We start from the raw sequence: 15,579 nt of genomic DNA, 5'->3' as shown, positions 1-15,579 counted from the left end.
AACCCCTGGAATAGGGCAAGTCAAGGGCGTCTAAAAATTACCGCGATCGGTTGTATATATTAATGCCGGTTATCGACGATTAAACCGCAGGTTCTCAATATTAACTGCATCTTGTGTGGTTCGGAAAGGTTTGATCAAGCGCTTCACCAATTTGTTGGTCTATTGGTGCGTTAAGGATTTTTTAAATAAAAGAAAATTATGGCGAATAGGCCTTTTAAAACAATTCAATTCTAATATATTTTTAATTGGAAAATATAGACTGTTCGTATTATTGTGCTAAAAAAATAAAAAAAAAAACCTTTTAAGACAAATATGACGACTTCGCAGTCCTGGTTGAAATCTGACATTTGTGACCAGCTAAATTTTTTCTTTGTAGTTTTTCTTCCAATATGCTCCAGTTTATAGTTTTCTGTATCCTGCTAGTTACGTGCTTAGGCCAGCTCACCCCTAGCGAAAACTTCGACCACAATGCTGTGCTGGACCCAAACGGAAATGTCAGAATCTGGTGGACTTTTGACGCAACCCACATTACATTTGAGGTTAGTTTACCAGATTATTTAAAAAAGTTTTTTTTGCGGAAGAAAAATGAAACAGAATTAAAAATCAATTCAATCTAAAAAATAAAGGTTTATAAGTTTATTCCTGAGTTGTGAGTTTTAAACGCCCCTACTTCTATTTTAGATGCAAGCAAATACAACGGGCTGGGTTGGAATAGGGATTTCCCCCGGTGGAGGAATGGCAAACTCTGATATCTATGCTGGATGGGTCGCCAACGGAGTAACCAACATCACAGTAAGTTCATATTACCCACCGTTTTCGCATATCTTTCCCGTCAATTTAACTTAAAGATGTCATTCAGCGTCTTATTACTGCTGTTTAAATATAAATCGTGAAAAAATAATTAAAAGCAAACCTTTTGTTATTCAAGTAATTTGTCCAAAGTTTTTAAAATTTACATAACAACACAACATACCGAGTGCGAAAGAAATAGAATAGGCGAGGTCAAACACGACGATTTAGCAGGGTGGAATTAAAATACTGTTAGAGATTCAGGGTTACTTGTACTGAGCTTTAAAATAGCCCTACCAGTCTCTTACACCAAGTTGAACCCAGGACCGTCACGGGCCCTCTAGTGGCAACAGTTTCCCGCCAATCGACGCCGAGCAAAATGTGGAGAACCTCGGTGGTCTGGAACAAGACGGGTGGACCCGGATTAAATTCAGGCGAACCATCGCTGCTTGTGATTCAGAAGACATCACTATTACAGTGAGTATAACCTCACAATCACTAAGTTCTAAAGTGTTAATTACTTTTAGCGTGGAAATAAAATAACAGTGGGTGTCACGTTACAACAGTTGTAAGTAATAGTTTAAGTACAATGCCACATATGGCACTGACTTCAAAATAAATGTGAGAACAAAAAATCTACAACTGTGGTTCGATACTTGATCTTTTATTCCGATACCGTTCCCGATACTTTAGAATAAATGTATCGCGATCCGATCCGATACCAAATGACGTCATTACCAAGCCAAATAGATGTTGAAACATACAAAAATAATTTGTCCAGGTTATTTAGCCAAAGTTAGGTTTAGTGTAGGACATTAAGTTACTCTAAGATGTTAACCTATACTATTTTCAATAAATATACGTTTTACGATAAAAATTGCTGCGTTTAATCACAAACATGGCTGAAATTCCAATAAATAATCTGTATAAGAAAGATCGGCGCCGACACCACCCTCGGACGAGTAGGGGGCTACCATTTGGTATCACGTATCGATTCCTATCCGATATCATCGGACGTTCCTATCCACAACTTATATCCTACATCATTATAAAACTAAACATATCAATTGCTTTATAGTTTTACGAGGCCTTTCAGAAACACACACTTACTTTAACGTAAAATTCTGTGAGAATGACGTCATTTTTATACTCTTTCGTAGGAGGGTACGATTCGAGTAATCTATGCTTTCGGAGCAAACGAAGACACGGACATCACTTACCACGGAACAACCGACAGGGGTGAGATGCATTGACCAGTTGCGAGTTCTACCGTAAAAACAAATACTGCCACTCTGAAAAGAAGGCGATTTGTTTTAGTTTCTCATACGTAACATAGTGTGTTGAAAAATAAGGATCAGTTATCAATTATATTACTAAAGCTATAGAAGAATGCCACAACGTATGTGCTGCATTTAAATGACTGATCATACCAGCGGTAAACGTAGAAGAATTTTTTTATTAAATTTGTAAAAATGTGGTCACGATGTTGCGCCATAACGACACGTTTAAAAAAACAACACAACATGGTTTGCAAACGTCGGCACATTTACTTTAAAAAGTATTTTCTGGAAGAACAACTTTACAATTGATACGATGCCTGGCAGCCACAGTATATTCATACACTCATTGCTTTGCAATAGATAATCCATTTTACGCGGTAAAAAACGAATGGAAAATTTCTTGGGTCAGGGTGGCCTTAATTGCCCCTAATCGTGTGCCTAATTTCCGCTCACGCCACATATGGCATTTCACGAAAGTTTCGAAGCTTGACTTGTACAGGTTATTCGGGCGTGCGGTTTCTGAGCTATAAATTTCCAAAAATAGCCAATCTTTTTTTAAGTTATAGTGTAAAGGGCAATGGTGCACCGGTACCATTTATAAAGCCCAAGAATGTCGACACACATTCTGCATTATTGGAAAATTTAATTTTAGCTCCATTTGTAAGCTTATTTCTATTGCAACGATATTTCGAGGAAATCAAATAATCTGTATATTGCACACAGTGTTGGTATGTTGATTAAAATATGTTTATGTTGCCATTGAAGTAGACCACTTACGCTATTTAGGGTGCCGCAAGCTAGTTTATCCTTTTTTAACGGCGCCACAAGCAATAGAGCAGTGGTTCTCAACCTTTTTTCTTTGGAAGCCCATTTACGTTGCAAAAAAAATTCTGTGGCCCAATAATTTTTTACAAAAGAAAAAAATGTAAAATAGGTTTAGAACAACACAGCAGAACATATTTAAAAACAGATTATTTGTTCAACCGTGCATTAGTGAGACACTTGCGGCTGAACAATAAATTTACATTCCTTTTTAATTCCTCCCCAAGACATTATTCCTGTAAAATTAAGTATAGTGACACAAATGAAACTAAATCTAGCTTTTTTAACTTGGTTTATGGCCCACCTCAAATGTTCTTATGGCCCACCAGTGAGTCATCATGGCCCACTGGTTGTAAACCGCTTTAATAGAGGTTTGTGATGACAACTTGATTAGGGTTTGACGACGATACAAACATCAAGCTTAATTAGGAAACATGTGTCTACATCTTTTCATCTGTAATGTAGCTTAATGCAGATTATCTTAATAAAGACGTTTTGATACCTGTTTGTATCATATTCAGCTAATTTTAACTTTTTATTATTGATTTAATAGGAATATCAAAGGCCATACAGAAGTAGGTATCATTTTGTATGGGCTTTGATATTCGTATTACGTCTTGCTACAACCTTCAACCATTATGCTCCAAAACACATTAAGCCGTGAATGGGTACAAGATTTAAATATTGTGATTCCTGCTCAAATTATTTTTTGTGCCCCCGTTAGGTACCAAAAGCTTATTCCTGCTTGTCCACGGGAATACTGGGAGTCCTTATCCAGAAGGCGAAACTGAACACTCCTACTTTGATGTTACCACTGATAATTTCAACCTTCCACCAGTTACAACCTACTACAACTGCAGAATTTTCAAAGTGCCGGAAAACATTACCACTAAGCAACACATTGTCACGGTATATATAATAAACTGCATAAAATCTATAAAAACATAGCTCATCTCAATAGGTAGCATTTTGAACGTTTCAAAAACCTCTATGTTTTTTTTTAAGATCGATGTTGAAAATGTCGAAAATGATTAAAAATTCATACAATGAAAAGAGATATTCAAAACGTTCAAAATGCTACCTACTCTTGTATGGGAAAAAAAATTCCAAGAAAATTTCTGAAACATGTTTTGTTACCCCTGCCTCTGTATAATTTTGCTCTAATTTCTTAGATCGCTCCAATTATTCAAGCTGGAAATGAAGCCAACGTCCATCATATTCTTCTCTATGCTTGTTACGACGTGGACGAGGTCTTTCAAGAACTAAAATTAAAATTGGACAATTTTTGATAACTGCGTCTCATCGCTTTAATATGTTAACCACATCCTAGAAAATAAGAGTTTACAGTAGATAAATTGCAATGGCTCAATATTTCTAAACAAAACAATTCACCGGTAGAATATTGAACAAAACTGATTTATATCATTGGGTTGAAGGTTTTGCATCAGCAAGGAGATGAGACTGTATCTTGAGTTTCGATAGAATTCAGCTGGGGGCCACCAAACTACATTCACAATACAAAATAGATATTTCAGAAAAAGCCTGATGATTTACGTAAAATGGAGTCTGAATACATTCGGTGCTAAAACGTTTTATTTTTACCCCCCCCCCCCAAAAAAAAAAAAATTAGTGCACGGACCCCCAAGGGGTCCATGGACCTTAGTTTAACAACCCCTGGACTAATTGAATGATAGATCCTTTTATTTTTAGAGCACCATTAACGTTGGCGTGGATTCAAGGTGCAACTTTATACCGACCCAGCGTACCAACTGTTTAGCCATCCTGGCAGCCTGGGCTATCGGAGGAACCGTAAGTTTGAACATGTCCCATAGTTGGCCGCCATTTGCTATAATGTTAGTCTAGGAAAGTTCGATACTTGATGCTTCATTCCCATACCGATACCGATATTTTGGGCGCAAAGTAGGCTATTGCGATCCTGTCCGATACTATATGATGTCAGTACTGTTCAAATAAACAAAATTAATTAAATTTCAAAGTTCAACGGCAATGATGTTCAAGGTATAGGGCCGAAATTAGCTTTTACGCTAGTAAACCTCTATCTTTTATTTTAAATCTAATAATTTCTTGGTAATTTGTCTTTTAAGATAGAAAACTCTCGGGTTAAATCGTAAAACATGGCTATAATGCACAAATTAATTTGGTATTGGATCGGCACCGACACCAGTCTAGTGTCCAAAGAGTACCGACAGGTAGTAACTTGGCATCGGTATCGGCTCCGATGCAATATAATCGGACATTCTTATTATCGGACATCCCTACACTTGTCTTAAACCTTGTATAACAGAAACAACAATACCAACATTTTTGTCCATTAAATATTTGTATGACTTACAACCAGAGCTTGTCAAACATGTTAATTTGCGACCACTTTGGTTTGGTATTGTGTTAGCTTTGACAACTATTAAAGTACAGTTTGTATTCCTCTACAACTTATATGAGCAGCTGGTCTCTCTAAACCAGTGGTTCCCAAACTGTGGTACGCGTACCACTGGTGGTACGCGAGAGTCTTTCAGGTGGTACGCGACTAACTTCAGCATACGTATAAATTTGCGAAAACTTTCAACTTCTAAAACTTTCAGATTGGGTAATTTTAGTTACATTTGGTTTCGTACGTTTATGACGTAACACTTCTCTTGTACAAGATAATAAAACGCTAATTGTTCGCTGGTTTAATATGTATGTAATAATAATGAACCGATAGCAGCAGTGTAGTATTGTCGTATGTATGTTGATATTTCAATCATTTTAAACTACTGTAATTTCTTAGTAAATAGAGGAATAGTAAGAGAACTAAAATTTTGTTAAAAAATTAGGAACATGTCTAAACGAAAGTACAGTCAGGCTTACATAAAGTACGGGTTTGTAGCTATTGATAACAAAGGAGAAGTTCTTCCGCAATGTGTATTTGTACGAAATATGTTATCATCATGCTTGAACCGAGTGATGGAACGATTACATTTCGTCAAAACATCTGCCCTTAATACTCGGTTGTTTAAACGTTTTTGTGAGAATCTCAGTTCCAATTACACCTGTGTTTTTACACAGAGGTGCGCTGGCTCTCACATCCATCGCATTAAAACAATTTGCTATGTTTTGTATAATTTATGGCTTTTATATCTCCCTGGAATGACATTTGTTAAACTTTAATACAGCTACATGCTTATTTCTTATCTATATGCTAAAATAGTTTACAGTTTAGAATATTCTAGTCAGATGTAGGCCTAACTTAGGTGGTACATGAAAACTGTACAAAAGCTCGAAATGGTACGCGAGAAAAAAAGTTTGGGAATCACTGCTCTAAACCTAATTGCGCGGCCTCAGTTCTTGAAGCTCCATTGAAAACCTCGCTTGGTGATTCGAAATTTTACGAAGAACTAAATATCTTCTAAAGAAAACCTATTACTCAAAAAGTGTGTGTTTGATGTGTCGTATTTTTTTTCTCTACCAGAATTTGAATTTTCCCTACAACGCTGGGTACCCAATAGGAGACGTGGACTCACCCAAATATCTGCAGATTGAGACGCACTACGATAACCCAACTGCATCCGCAAGTAAGTCGACTTACTGATCCTTACACTACAACTAAAAATAAGGTAAATGTTTAGTAAAACATTAAAGATCCTTATCACCATTCACAACATGTTAAGAATTATGATAACGCATTAAAAGCATTGAAAGATAACATATTTACAAGCAGGAAAAACTTGTTAGATTTCCTTTGCTATTCTGCAAGCTAGCCATCCCGTAAGTAATTGGGCACCAGATCATCTGGAATAATCTAGTTCAGCGGTTCTCAATCAGTGGGCCATGAGAACATTTGAGGTGGGCAACAGACCAATTTAAAAAGCTAGATTTAGTTTTATTTGTGTCATTATTTTTTAATTTTACAGGAATAATGGCTTGGGGAGGAAATAAAAATAAATGTAAATTTATTGAAGTATATCACTAATGCACGGTTGAATAAATAATCTGTTTTGAAATATGTTCTGCTATGTTTTGGCTAAACCTATTTTTAAGTTTTTTCTTTTATAAAAATTCTATTGGGCCACAGAATTTTTTTGCAACGTAAATGGGCCACGAAAGAAAAAAAAAGGTTGAGAACCACTGATCTAGTTCATCAAGGCAACCTGTGTAAGGCAGATGTTCTTAACTATAATCCATCGAAGAATCTATGCTTGTCGGCCTTTGATTTTTCTCACACAGAACTGTAATCTCGCAATATTTAAAGACCATCCCCTTGAAACCACAATCTTATAGACCCGTGTCTGATATCTATATATATATAGTTTCTTTTGTGACTCTTTTTAGTCAAGTTTCTCCTGTGACTCATTCTTGTTAATCAAGCTACAGTTCTTTTAACATGATAATAACTTAACCGACTGATTGCTGTTCAAGGTATCGTGGATAGCTCCGGGTTGCGTCTGACCTACACTCCCCAGCTACGTGTAAACGACGCAGGTATGATGACTATTGGACAGGTGGTTTCACCACTTATCCAATTTATTCCACCAAAAGCTGAGAGCTTCGAGTCTTTTGGTGAATGCTCGTCCGGGTGTTTGCAGAAGGTGAGAATAAAGGCGGAGACCACTAAAGTTCAATGCTAGTTCAAGCCCAAGCCCGGGCAAAGCGTTGCACCCCTTTATTGGCCTTTAAATAAACCACCTTAAAATCTCCCATAAGAGTATATCAAAAGGGCAATGACGTATTTTTGTTTGCTGGTAAATGCAATCAGAAATTTATTGTATTTCTAATAACTCCAAGCTAACGTTAGGTTCTACATATCACCCACATAGAAATTTGGACCCCTATACTTGTTTTAAGCAAGTCCTGCCCTGGACGTAAAAGCGAGAAAGGTTGTCAATTAAGCCCGTTTATATGCACCTTTCGCGGGCAGATTAGATTAAGGTTCAATCCGGATTGAAAAGTAATCCGTTCCAGCGTCGTAATTACATGGCGCAAAATTCAAGCCAGCTTGAGTGTACAAACTAATCTGATATGCATACATTTCAGTAAACCTCTGACGCACAACCGATTTTTCGAGTGTATGTAGTATTCTTTCCTATGCGCTAAACTTGTTGTTTTGTTTACGACTAGCCGTTCGTGTTACGTCATAATGCCCCAAAAGTGGCGTGATGTTTACTGCGTTAAAGCAGGTCCTGCATTAAACGATTTCGGCCGTCAGCGAAACGAACAGATTAAGCGGAGAACGGTTTGAAAATCACTCCTTTTGACCGATTAAGAAACGAGAGAACTCAATTCATTCCAGCGCCAAAACGATCGAGAATGAATTAACGAAATAGATTCGAATCCGGCTTAAACGTGCATATAAACGGGCTTAATGTTAGATGAAAGGGACATTGTATATCCAACACAGTACACTTAACGATAGAACCTAGAAGCTGGTAAATATACACACAGATAGAATTTATTTGAAGGTTTTTGCTTGAAAACAATTTGTGAAATTGCGTGCACAAATCTCAGGGCCTATCTGAAGGAAACTCATCCAGCATCAATTTTTTTGCCACCATGCTTCATACCCATCTCATCGGTAAGGAAATGAAACTCCAGCATATCAGGTAAGTCACCAATTTTCATTGCTGATTGTTAAGAGGGTTTATAAAAACAGGTTGAAAACATTTCTTGAAACTTTACAGAAATATATATTTCGCCTTATGAATAGGCCTAATTTGTTTCTGTAGAAAAGGCAAACATGTATAAAATGCCCAAACTAGTTCAGTTAAAATGTAAAATATGAATATAAGATGGCGTACAAAATTATAAAACACTGTAGCGATCAAAGTCCAAAAAATTTTAAATCGAGTTCAAAATAAATCTAAATCTATATAAAGGTCCAAACAACAAATTAGCGAATAGCAACAAGCGACATCGTGCGAAAAACAAACAAAGATTACAAACTGGTATGCATGTTATCAAATAATTACTATAGTTTTTGCCTCAGAAACTGATGATGCCTATCACAATGCGAAATACATGTTTCTGTAAAACCCTAACAAATGATTTTATGTTATACCTACTTTTACTTTTATAAACAGTTATCATCTGATTGCGAAAGCAAGAATCTTTCTATTACATTTTATTGTCTGCGGGAGATCACTTAGTAAAGTCGTAACAAGAATATCCAAGCCCATACTTCTGGTACCTACTTCTGCATGGGCTTTGATATTCTTGTTACGTCTTACTACAACCTCCAACCATTATGCTCCAAAACTTATTAAAGTGTTTCAGATTATTATTATTTGTAGAACCACTTGAAGCAGTGACTTATTGGCGACTATAAAAAATAAGTCTAAGTACGAAAACATATGAGGGATCGCAGCTTTATGACCTTTATCCAAGGGATGACAGTAGAATTTTTTTAGTGATGACGTCACAAATTTACATCATACCGGAACAACTAAAACAATTTAGGAAATCTGAGAGAATCGTTTGATGTCTTGCCAAAACATACACCTGAAACCCTGGTTTAATACCTGGTAAAAAGACATATTTCTTAACTATTTAGAAACTTTAACCCGGAAGACAGTTTCAGACCTTTCCGGCTTGGTTTCATCTCTGCTTCATCCGGGTCCTACGAAAATAGTTTGCTAAGTAGCTGCTTAAGTGTATAGAAAAGTTTAAAACGTTTGATTAGAAACAAACTAAGAGGATTTGTTCAATTTTGAATTTCTCTGTGTTTTTTTATTGTTGTTTAACATATAAATGTCTCGACCTTGTCTTGAAATAGGTAATACGTTTGTTTTACTTAAAGTTGCAACATCAAGTAATTCAACCGAATTACGCGCAAGAAGTTAACATCCCGAAAAGTCTCGCATGTTTGCTTATTGAGGAACGAAACTTTATTTGTTAAAGTAAAACTATAAGTTAGTAGTGCGAAAGTGATTGTGCTTCCCTATACTGTATGCTAAAAACCGCAAATAAACTTTTTTGTACGACTTTCAATGGACTTCCAATTTATTTATCCAAGCCAAATATAGATACGGTATTGTACAAGGTTATATATATGTATTGTATTTTGGTTTACTAATTCAACTGTTTTACTTCTAGAAATGGCGTTGAACTTGAGCCACTGGCTGTGGACCTTAACTACGACTTTAACTACCAAGAAACAAGATGGCTTCCAAAAGAGAGGGAGGTTCGCTCTGGCGACACCTTACGATTGATTTGTACTTACAACAGCATGGCGAGGAACAAAATGACCTTTGTGAGTCCGATGTTTGACTTTCGCAATTTCGTCTGTTTAGAAAATTATTTCTCAAACATTTCCACCATGCGAGCCTCTGTGCTTCAATGAAATATTTAAGGACACAATGAAGTTTCGAAATACAACAATTTCTTTAATATACAAATATACGAGAAGGATAGGCACAGCTGTGTAAGTTTTTAATAATGAATTTAAAAGATCTTAAGTCTATCCGCATAACTTGCTCATAAACCCCCAGGGTTCTGAATCCCAGTCTGGTTAAGAAGGTCGCATTTTTCTTCTCATGTCAATAAATGTGCTGGTAGAATAAAATAAGTGCTTTTGCTCCTTTACCGTGCTTGAAACACTACTTTTAGTAACATTTTGATAAAACTTTTTAAAAGAACTAAACTTTGTTTGTAGGCACAAATTTCGATATCGACATTTAGCTGAGATTTTGGATTTAATGCTTAGTCACCTCTTTTACCCAATATTAGAGCCGATAAAATAAATGTTTGCAATATATTTGTAATTTGTTTAAAAATAGATTATAGTTGTTCTTTTCTTGATTCTAAGTTAACCCTGATAAGCAAATGCTACCTTATTTTCTTACATATTATTTTTAAGTGTCTAATTTGTTTATTTTAGCCTCTTACAGGAATTAACCATATCGGATCGCAGTACATTTTGTTATAACTGCATTCAAACTAAACAAAAGATTGCTAACACCTCTATTTTAATTAACAGGGCGGATTCAGCACTTCTGACGAAATGTGTCTGAGTTTTTCCTACTACTACCCCAGGATACCTTTAACTACTTGCACGTCTCGCCCGACATCTCCTTATCTAGTGTGGAGGGATTACTTTGGCATCCTTAACGCCCCGTACGTGTTTACTAGACAAACGAGTCGGTGTTGACGTAAATATATACGCTGTCTGTCAGTGTTCTAAACAAGGCATTTTAAAATGAAATAACAAGTCAAGTCTCAGTCAAAGTCATGAGTTGCCCAAGTCAAGTCGCAGTCAAGTCATGATAAAAGCAAGTCATCTCCTAGTCCAATCATTGTTGAAAAAATAAAGCGATGAACCTTTAGATTTCATAAACTCTTGCGATTATGAGCAATAACTCAACTAAAAATAACTAAAAACATGAAGCAACCTCATTGTTTGACGACCAAACTTAAGATAAATAGCTCAATTTTACAATAAATTGTTAAATGAAAACACTTGATTTTAACCCAAGTCACTTGACTTAATGGCGTAGGTTAAGTCAGGTTATTTAAAAAAATTAACTTAATGCATTGTCAAGTCACCAACTTAAGTCATTATAACAGTGCTGACGGCTGCAGCATCTGCAAACTTTGACTAGTAAAATGTCAAAAGAGAAACCACATTCTTTGCTAGATAGTTGTAGATGATATTGTAAAAAAATAAAAAAATACACCTAATTTGAAGTGAGAAACACCTAACGTACACCTCCTTCTAATAATCCATTTAAAGCTTGTAAACTTGCTCCTTTGACCCGTCGTAACAGTATACATATTTATCTGCATTGTCATTGCAGTATACATATTTATCTGTATTGTCACAACTAGTTTGTTTTGTAGACTCACAGTAAGGTGATCGTGAAGTCATTGTAATAGGTGAAATGTTTCAATAGTTATATGGCATTGCGAAGAGCCGCGTAAGCACTCTATATACGTATAGGGCAGTATTTCTTATCCGACTGGTCGCGCAGTCGCGGCAGGCGTCGCATCGTATTCCTTCGTCAACACACTGACAATAAAGGCACTGGAACTCATTGTATTAGCAGTCTGGACAAGTTTTGTTTTTATTTACAGTTTGCCAGCGAGCCTGGGACTTTCTGCAACTTTGTACGATACCGACGTCACTTTACCGCCGAATTTGGCCGGAAAAAGCGTGGCGCAAGTTATGAACGAGGTATTTCATGCTTCTGCTTACTTGGCCTACTAAGGGACGCACAAATCCTCTATTTGTAAAACAATATAATAGAGGGCAACAGTTGATGCTCTGAACTTCGACCAAGTTTCCTGTTTCTACCATTTATTTATTGCTGTAAAGATAATAATATAAGTGTGACGCCCCAAATCGCAAATCGTTCGATCAGACCACTTTACCTTAAACTAACCATTTACTAAACTATGTATCATATAATGATCACACATTATACATAAATTGTTGTTACCAGGCATAATATTAATGAAAAACACAGCTCCTTTTTGAACGATTGCATTTCTTCCCAGTTATTTGTACTATGAGACGCCATTTACCGTGAAGAGGGCGACATGAATGGTTGGCCGAAAACTTGGAGAAAATAAAACTACCAGAAGAGCTATGTTTGTTGAGTAACATTACGTTTGGTAGCAACAGTCTATGTATACTGTGTGATGTAACATTTGCGTATTTTAGAATTTGTGCAGTATTTAGTCTGCATTGTGTTTAAGCGACGTCCTCCAATAAAATTACCCTAATTAAGGTGGCGTGGAACGAGACAAAAGCGGATGAGTTCAGCGTATTTTTACGACAGCAGCAGGCGACCCAACGCTGTATTATTGGGACTAATCGGGTAAGTTTGGAGTGCTGGGCAGGTCAGGGCTCGGGACTCGATAGAGTCGGATTGTTTTGTTTGGGCTGACCGGGGACTTGAGTAGAAGTTGCCTACGTAAGACCACCCGAGTCCCTAGCTCGACGTGCGCATGTATTACCAAAATTCGACACGGACAAAGCCGCAAAACTGTAGAAAAAAAAAATGTTATGGTGGAATATTTTCCAACCACATATTGTGTGTGGATCAATTAGACCTATATGACATCCCAATGAGTGAATTGCCCAATATTCGTGCTATTTTAGTTACGTAAATGGGTGAAAATCCTACTGTACAGTCAGAGCCGGATTTGAGAATAGCTGAGATAGCACATTTCACCGGAGTCGCACTCGGGTTATTATAACTGACTCCACAGCCCTGGGGTGCTAGAATGATTTAAATAAAAGATTTAATTCGATTTGCAAAACGAATGGCTAGAATCGAGCTACAAAGACTCCACATTACTAAAGAGACTTTTTCTTAGCCACGACTCCTTTCGAAAACTCGCCGATGCGTCGCCATAAACTTTGTTTATTTTTACACGTGCAACTGTGCATAGCTAGCTCGATAAAAGAAGTTTAGATAAATGAGTAAGTGTTTCTCAACCCCTACTGGGTCGCCGTTGAGTTTAATTTGGTCGACAACGGTACAATTCACGTGTTTAGATTTAGTTAGATTTGTTTCAAAATTTCACAAAAAGATTTATCCAAAAAGACTAAAAAACGATATCGCTAATATTATTAAAATTAAAATTTACTTTTCTTACAATGTGGTCTTTTAACTTTATGGTTATGCAAAGTTAAGTGAAGTAACTTGGTCCGCCAAAGCGTCGCTATTATATCTAGGCCTAGTATTTGAGTATCTGCAAAAACAGGTTGAGAAACATTAAACATTCTCTATACATTTAACATGGAAATCGTTTTAACTTCGAACACATGTTATTTCAGGTTGTACTCTTCAACTTAACAAGGGTAACTCAGGACTACGTCACTCCAACCACAAGTTGTACAAACGATGTCACTTCCGCCCCTGTTACCACGGCAACAATTTCAACCACTTCCGACGCAAACGGCGTAAAAAATCTAATTTTTTTCACGCTAGCGGGCGCTGTTAGTGCTACTTTTTGCCGTTTGGTCGATTGGTGAATGGTGGTTGTAATATAAGCGTTTAAAAAAATGTCAAATATAATATGTTGTGTATGTATATGCTTGGCGTAGAAGGTTCTAATTTGAGCTATACGTAGAAAAAAGTATTAGGTGTGTCTCAAATTAAACTAAAACGACATAAAGTGAATTATTTTGGGCCATAAAGTTTTATAAAAAAATATTCACCCATAGCTGGACAACACATATGTTTATTATCAGCGATTTTTATCTGAGAGTCACAAACTGACACTTGAACCAGTGTACCGCAGTTCGCCACCAAAACAAAAGTTAAGGCAACGCACATTTTGCTCGAGATCAGTGAGTGAAGTAACACTTTACTAATAACTTTGCGACCAAGGTTTTATAATATTTTTTTTTCAACTTACACTTGATAGCTGAGAAGACAGAAATTACCCTCATGAATCCGCAAAGCAACTTTTTACAACTGTATTTTAAAAGGGTAATTTTTTTACAACAAGGTTTTAAAAACATGTAAATCTTTTAACATTTGTGTAGAGTGGGTGTTAAACCTTTAGACTTGGGTTTGAGGCTGGGTTTTTTCTACTTAATCCGGTTTTTTGTTTCGACATTCTGTTGTTTTTCTAATTTTGGTTTTATTATTTTTGCCGGAGTCCCCTGCTACAAGTCGCACAACTGTTTGTAATTGTGGAAAATTACATATTTATATTACATTGCCTTAACTAAAATGCACAAAGCCAATTAGATATTTAACATTACTGTGATATTATACCCACATTGCCTTGCCGATGGGTGATTGTCAAAAATGAAACTCTGTTTTGTTAAAAGTGTTGTGTTTAAATGCGCCGCAAGATGAAAATGTTTCATGCATTATCGGAACTGTTCAATTTAATTTTGCATGGTGTTAACTAAAGTGCTTCATTGGCAAAATCGGCGTTGTACCGCAAGTAACACATCAGTAACTTAATGCTTAAAAAAGCCTAAAAAACATTGTAAGGTTTTTTGTATTAATTTTTTTCGAATTTTAATCTTAACTTTTGGGTCAACGCGCCCCACAACTCGATAAACGCCAATATATCAAGCAATGTACTATTTTTGTCTGTTCTTAAAGCTTTACCTCCCCGTCTAAATCCAAATTAAACTTTGCATTTTAAAACAATCATAGTCAAAAAAAATTCGCGTTTTGCGCGACGTCTTGTGGCCTTCTTTAGATTCAACTTAAATTCCACAATTTCGCGTTGCTTCTCAAACGTAATAACAAATCGTTACCTTATTCGTTTTATACCGTCAGAGTTTCTGACGTCATATTGCGTGTATTTTAGATCCTATTTTTGACCCGGCCCGCCACAACATTTTAAGTTTCTCATGCGGCCCGCGGCTAAAAATAACCCACTCCTGCTATAGGGTAATCGAAATCTGCCAATCATTTATTGGCTTTTGTATAGCAGGATATTCAAGGGTAGGAACACAATGAATTGTATATCTACAAATTGTATATCTACAAATTGAGATAAGCCTATATCCGGGTAAATTAAGGATAAGTACCCCCACTGTGTTTTTCTTGAGCCTACCTTATTTGTATTGAATTTTACGCTCTTTCTTTGATTTTATGGAAACCTAAATGCTTAGAGTCTCTAGGACTCTGGAGTATTCATTTATTTAGTCGCGCTTAGCTTGTGAAATGTGTTAAAGACTTATGCTGCACACCACGAGGCGAGATGTTGTTATTTTGTATTT

At 36.4% G+C, this 15,579-nt stretch overlaps 1 protein-coding gene across 1 annotated transcript; it reads left to right on the top strand.

Annotated features, from left to right (window-relative positions):
- The first annotated feature begins 381 nt into the window (after nt 1–381).
- Nucleotides 382–14,032, top strand: LOC146145708 (DBH-like monooxygenase protein 2 homolog). The gene is made up of 15 exons (XM_083389675.1): nt 382–539; nt 682–792; nt 1,114–1,266; nt 1,950–2,028; nt 3,616–3,800; nt 4,064–4,141; nt 4,602–4,700; nt 6,361–6,463; nt 7,308–7,477; nt 8,394–8,488; nt 9,978–10,134; nt 10,861–10,997; nt 11,955–12,054; nt 12,611–12,700; nt 13,666–14,032. Exons 1-15 carry the CDS (start codon nt 390–392, stop codon nt 13,861–13,863), a joined length of 1,905 nt encoding a protein of 634 aa, XP_083245801.1. The 5' UTR covers nt 382–389; the 3' UTR covers nt 13,864–14,032.
- Nucleotides 14,033–15,579: the final 1,547 nt, after the last annotated feature.

The sequence above is a fragment of the Ascidiella aspersa genome, chromosome 5, assembly GCF_963924565.1.
Source record: "Ascidiella aspersa chromosome 5, kaAscAspe10.2, whole genome shotgun sequence".
Taxonomy (NCBI): Eukaryota; Metazoa; Chordata; class Ascidiacea; order Phlebobranchia; family Ascidiidae; genus Ascidiella; species Ascidiella aspersa.
Note: the sequence above shows the minus strand (reverse complement) of the source record. Positions and strands in the feature narration are given on the sequence as shown.

Coding starts and splice junctions, on each gene's coding strand:
- LOC146145708 (XM_083389675.1), top strand. CDS start 390: ATGCTCCAGTTTATAGTTTTCTGTATCCTGCTAGTTACGTGCTTAGGC. Junction 540..681: donor CAACCCACATTACATTTGAG/GTTAGTTTACCA, acceptor CTTCTATTTTAG/ATGCAAGCAAATACAACGGG. Junction 10,998..11,954: donor TTTGGCATCCTTAACGCCCC/GTACGTGTTTAC, acceptor TTTTATTTACAG/TTTGCCAGCGAGCCTGGGAC.